At 43.0% G+C, this 6,201-nt stretch overlaps 2 protein-coding genes across 2 annotated transcripts in view; both read left to right on the top strand.

Moving 5' to 3' along the window:
• Positions 1-77: 77 nt before the first annotated feature.
• Positions 78-6,201, top strand: part of LOC118407469 (pancreatic alpha-amylase-like) — a 36,680-nt gene continuing 30,556 nt past the window's right edge. Inside the window, exon 1 of the mRNA XM_035807948.1 lies at positions 78-230. The gene's annotated coding sequence lies outside the window, so the exon portion shown is untranslated. The remainder of the gene's footprint in view (positions 231-6,201) is intronic.
• Positions 738-5,697, top strand: LOC118409099 (pancreatic alpha-amylase-like). Its single transcript, XM_035809964.1, has 6 exons — positions 738-908; positions 2,254-2,399; positions 3,843-4,032; positions 4,325-4,626; positions 5,394-5,589; positions 5,671-5,697. The coding sequence occupies exons 1-6, from the start codon at positions 738-740 to the stop codon at positions 5,695-5,697; spliced, it is 1,032 nt and encodes a 343-aa protein (XP_035665857.1).

Below are 6,201 nucleotides of genomic sequence, written 5' to 3'. Positions count from 1 at the left end.
ATTTGGCCAGAGAAATTCATTACATCAACAATATTTCCTAAAGTCAGCATACTATCTTGCCCTATCATATTCTTCCAATGGCCATTACATTATCGCGCTATAACGTTATAACTTTTGGTGACGAAAAACAAAAACTGTTTTTAAAGACGCCTGCTCTTTTTGTATAAATTCGATCCCCAAGATCCGCGCATTGTCTACGACCAAAGCAGAACCGGACGGCAAAACTTGAGGTAAGTACCTGATAACTGCCCAAAATTTCTATTCGAACCAGCTGGCTGTCGACTGTAGGATTTTACTTTCCAAAGATGAAGTATTTTTTTTCATGTTTTTGACAACTACTTGTTGGCAGTCTCTGAACCGTCAGCCCATATTGAAAGTGGGCAAAGTTAAAAGAATGTACTAGTACAATATTATGCTTTAAAAAACGAATAATTAGGTTTTTCGTACGAGTATATCTTCTATCTTTTCCCTTTTATAGATTTTTCATATATCTTACGTGTTTTGAGCATGTATCATCAAAGCTGAAACAGAAAACTAACAAGGAAAACATCTGGAGCAATGATTACTCAGTTCTTTCTACCGTAGCTTTTGTTGAATATTTAAAGCAAAATTCTAAAACAAAGGTATTTAAGGCGTGCTTGAATAAATACAGCAACAAGTTTTCAATGTGTAACTAACATGCAATATGTTGATACAATATTTGCAACATTTTTTTTTCTTTCCATTCCCTTTAAGAAATGTCTATGATAATCCTGCTCCTTGTGGGGCTGAGCGGCACTCTCGCCCAACATGCCCCGAACACGGCTGACAACAAACAGGCCATCGTGCACCTGTTTGAGTGGAGATGGGCTGACATCGCCGCGGAGTGTGAGAGGTTCCTCGGACCCTACGGCTTCGGAGGTGTACAGGTCAGACCTAGGTCACATACGGTTACGATAGCGAAATGAGATGATTTCGAGGGACAATTCTAGATGTACAAAATTCGGCTTAGTTGAGAGTGAAGGGTTTGTCCTAGATCCAACTTGTCGACGGTCATTTGTCAGTGCTTCAATGAATCCGGCAAATAATCATTCATACTGCACCCTAAAACGTGTGTTTACAGTATTGCCCGTCATTATGTATTCAATAAGGGCACAAAACCCAAGAGGACTTCAACGAAAGAAGGTATAGAAGTCACAGAATATTACAAATTAAATTAAAGAGAAATACCAAGGGCAAAAGTGTTGTTTGTTCTTTAATGTTGAAAAGAACGAGTTCGTCATGACAAAAAGGCAAAATAGAACTGTCCGAGAGGACCTAAGGCCAGCCAGGTGCTGCAAGATTAAACCTTCTTGAGTTTTAGAACTGTTTAGCTACATTGCTAGTCTTGGCGGTGCAAGGTCGGCTGTGTTACATAAGGTCAGGTGACTTTTACCGTGGGACGTCGCGCAGGTTGTATCAATAAGGCGAAACGTTTTATCTTAGTATGCTGACGAAAAGGGAAGCTTCTCTTATGTTTCAAAGATAACAACACCTGGGACAAATAGCAATTAGCAGAAGTAGTGGACCTGGAGTGATAAAAATGCCGTGACTTAAAAGGTAATAAACTCTTTGTCAAGGCTGTTGGACTTTATGGTATGTCCATATAAAGACAATACCATTGGAATACTATTGGGGCAATATAGATTAAACGCAAGTCTTTCCCAAATCATGCTTTTATCAACAAGAATTGATGATAACTTTGTGTGTAATTAAGCCATGTGTAGGAAAATGTGAGCTCGCACCCGGAACATAATGTGCAAACGTGAGACTTCAGGTGATCAGGTAAATTTTTTTATCAGTCATTGACAAAGTCATTGACACCAATATACCGTTTAACCACTGGGGTCATCATTGTTGTTCAGTTGAAATGTCAGGCATGGTGAGGTGCTTTTATAGTTGTATTTTGTTATTTTTTTCAACTTCCTCATACATGTAAAATGAGATGGACAAAAACAACAGGCATAACCCTTTTCCTCGTTTTTGTCCAAGACGAATTAGAATAACAATTAGTTCGAAAGTGTATCAAGAATTCTGATGGTGTTTGGTCTTCGCTGCATCATAACCCCGTGCGTCTCTTCGGACCAACCATACGGGAAAACATATCATTACATACTAATACTTTACGTATTGATGATAAAGCGCATTAGAAGCGCCAATATCCATGTGACTGGTGAATAAAAATAACCACTTTGATTACGCTGCATAACCTGCATAACCTCGAATTTCCGCTAGGTGTCGCCACCGAACGAGAACCGTGTGGTCTCCAACCGTCCCTGGTGGGAGCGCTACCAGCCAATCAGCTATCACCTCAACACCCGCAGTGGCAGCGATGAGGACTTCAAGGACATGGTTCACCGCTGTAACCAGCAGGGAGTCAGGTACTAAACATCCATCATCCATTATAATCATCACTCTTATCACCAGAACTTGGATGGATTGAGGGGGGGGGGGGCTCTATTGGCTACCCTCGTAATCTTAAAACGGGTTGGGTTACAGTCAGCAAATTTGCAGGGGACGATGTACTTGTAGAGTTATATATTTTCTGTCATTTTGGTGTCGTAATAACGGAATATGACGTAATTATGACGCCATAATGCATTTTTGGCTAAAACAAACTAAATAGAGAATTAGCGTTATGAAGGTATTAAACAGAACCCGACTATTAAGGGTAACATATTAATATGTACGTCTGCCAAGTTTATTGTTGCCATTGACGACGGCACTGATGCCAATATGACGTCCGAAAATGACGTCATATGTCCGCCATAAAAACTTGAAACTTCATTATCTATACCGAAATTAGTAAATTTCATAAGATACTGAAACCTGAAACCCGTTGCCATGGCAGCATTAAAAATCACAAACTCGTAGATTTTTTGTACAACGGTTGCGAAGTTTCGCGGTCCTAGCACAGTGATCGGCATTCACAAAGTTGGCGCGGGCATTCTTAACCTCCCCCCCCCGGGGGGTCTAGATAGGGTTAAGTGCAATAGCATCAACATCCATTTGTCTGATAACCTAAAATAAGTGGGATTCGGAGTTCACGAAACCCTAGTCGGGCACTGGAAAAACATATTCCGGAACACAATGTATCACGACTGCACCTGCGAAATGGAAAATGAGAGATGGTTCATCACAACTGCCATCGCTCTGAAATGTGCTCGTTTATCGTGTGCAAGTGATAAACGACTACTGTAAATGCATTTAATTTCGCGGGGATTTAATTTCGCGGTAGCGGCAAAATGGACATTTCGCGGTGGATTTAATTTCGCGGTAGCGCCATCCCGCGAAATTCAATGCATTTTCAGCACTGCACTGTAGTCACGAACTGCCGTGTAAAACCCGGCGCCTCTACAAACCGCCAGTCGGAAAACACTTGCTGGTTACCCGGTAAGGGTCCTATACAGACGGATAGAACAGTTTCCATGCTTTTGACTTGTTCTTGCGTGAGCCACTGTTACTGATCTAACCGTATCTACCCTCTCAATACGTAATGGTATACAGTAGTACGACCTTTGTATCATGGTGAACATACTGTACAGTACTGTAATACAGTTGGTCGTATGAAAAAATTACATGTGTGTCTTCAGTCAAGACTTCACCGTAGTAAGTATGTCAAACATTTCATTGTACAGTGGCAAAGACAGTAGTAGTATGTACATGGAGCGGAAAAGGGGCACCTTAGGCGGCGCCAGCAGACGAAATATTCGCGGTGGATTTAATTTCGCGGTGAAGCGGCCGCCGCGAAAACCGCGAATATTAATCCACCGCGAATATTTCTGCATTTACAGTATTGAATCTCTATCAATATGCCTCATTAGAATCTACGCGGATGTCGTCATCAACCACATGTGTGGTGCTGGTGGCTCGGGACACGGCACGGCCGGGAGTCACTTCAACGCCGACAGCCTGGATTTCCCGGGCGTCCCCTTCGGACCCAATGATTTCAACGACTGCGGCACGTGCGGTACCAGCGACTGCAACATTCACAATTATGGCGACGCCAATCAGGTGATTTTTTTTTTGCTTTGAAGGACAGACAATGACAATTTGGCACTGCACTCAAGTGAGCAACAATGCCATATATAAAGGAAATACAAAAGAAAAAGTGTTGTCCCATAGCCTATTTGAGGCCGTAAGGGAAGTGAAATGTTATCCACTACGTCTCCGGCACAGTGTTGGAAGCTCTACTCTCTCACTTCCCGCCTTCAACCCCATCCTCCCGAACCACACAAGTCCGTTACCCTCGTAGTTCTCAGTTCTGCAGGAGTTTCTGATTCCAATCCTTCTGTCTTTTACACAGGTACGTAACTGCCGCCTGGTCGCCCTGCTGGACTTGAAGCTCAGTAGCGACTACGTCCGTGGGAAGATCGCGGACTACTTGAACTACATGATCTCCATCGGAGTTGCCGGCTTCCGTGTCGATGCCGCCAAACACATGTGGCCGGGAGACATGGCCGCCATCTTCGGCCGGCTCAGCGACCTCAACACCGCTTACTTCCCGTCAGGCTCCCGGCCCTTCATCGCCATGGAGGTCATCGACCTTGGTGGAGAGGCAATTTCGGCATCAGAGTACACCCATATGGGGAGGATCACAGAGTTCAAGTAATTTCCTAATCCTTTTCTTATTCATTCATTTAATTAACACAGAGACAATACGCAGGAAGCAATTTGGGTGCAATCTAACATACAGTTCGATATTCACACAAGGATAACGCAATGATGCATTAAAACATTCACATAACTTAGAGTAGATAAATCAACATCAATATAAAAGAGTTGCATTTCTCTTTATAAATCAGAAATATAGTTTTTGTCTCCTTTTCTGGGCACGGATCAAAACAAGCAGTCTTAGGGATTCAGTCACAAAATGGTCATAAATTTTTTTAAAATATCATATTCCAACGCACCTTTAAGGGGAACGACTGAAGTATGTTGTTTGTTTCACGTTCGATCAACTGTGTGAGGAAAACTTTCCAGGGGGACATTTAGCAACTTCTCGGCTAAATAAATATGACTGTGTGATGTAAGATGCACCTGGTAATCAAATCCTCTTTTCACTAAATTTGAAGGTGATAAACCTAAAAGCTGATTCCGGAATGCTTTGCTTTTGCGTCTGGAACTTAATCTCCAAGCAGATCCTACGGTAACATAAGATGGTATCAAAAGCTGGCAGAGGAGTGAAGCTGGCTTAGGAGTGTGTTTCGCTACCCGCAAATTGACACCTTTTGGATGACTACACTCCTTGGCCAGTTTGGTACTATAAGCCATTGTAGGATCTGCTTGGAGATTATCTGGACCTGTCCTGGCGGTGTGATTACTTATACTTGTACATAAACTACGGTCATGGGTATGGTGGTGTGATAATACAGGTACAGCGCGCAGATCGGATCCGTCTTCAGAAAGCAGAACGGGCAGAAGCTGTCACACCTGGGGAACTTCGGCGAAGGCTGGGGCATGCTGTCTGACAACAACGCGATGGTGTTCGTGGACAACCATGACAACCAAAGGGGCCACGGGGCAGGCGGGTCGTCCATCCTCACCTTCAGAGACAGTAGGCTGTATAAGGTGGGGAAAATTTTCATTTCGTGTATGGAGGCTTTGTTTTTGTTGTCAGTGTTGTTTATTTGTATTGATGTGTGTCTGTAGTTATTAGACTATAGTAAGATGGTGTAACCAGGAACTGGAAAGATGGGAAGGTTGACTTCAGGGTAGAGACTCCGATCTTGTAGAATTGGCAATTCTACCGGTAGAGATTGGAGTTTCTGTCAACAGAGGCTATATACGCTCGGGATCCAAGTCTACCGGCACGATCTCCGATTCTACCAGACCGGAGTCTCTGAGATGGTTTCACTGCAAAGGTCATGCTTGTGGAATTATGACAGGTCACAGGGTCAATGAAAGAGGCCACTAATTCACAGGGAGGCGTCAGTTTTGGTCTGTTTGTGTTTAAGCCACAACGTGACTATTACATTGGATATACTTAACTCCAAATCGAGCATGTTCCATATGCTAGTCACGATGTGAGTCGCAGACAAGTGAACGAAAAATGGCTCAGATTAGCTATTAGCAAGGTGATCACGAGAAATTTTGAAATGAAAGATGAAGCAATGTCATCAAGTGTCAATTTTTCGGGAGATAATTTCGAGAGCATTAAACGTCGAGTTTTTCCTCCTCAGA

Source organism: Branchiostoma floridae, chromosome 2, assembly GCF_000003815.2.
Source record: "Branchiostoma floridae strain S238N-H82 chromosome 2, Bfl_VNyyK, whole genome shotgun sequence".
NCBI lineage: Eukaryota > Metazoa > Chordata > Leptocardii > Amphioxiformes > Branchiostomatidae > Branchiostoma > Branchiostoma floridae.
Note: the sequence above shows the minus strand (reverse complement) of the source record. Positions and strands in the feature narration are given on the sequence as shown.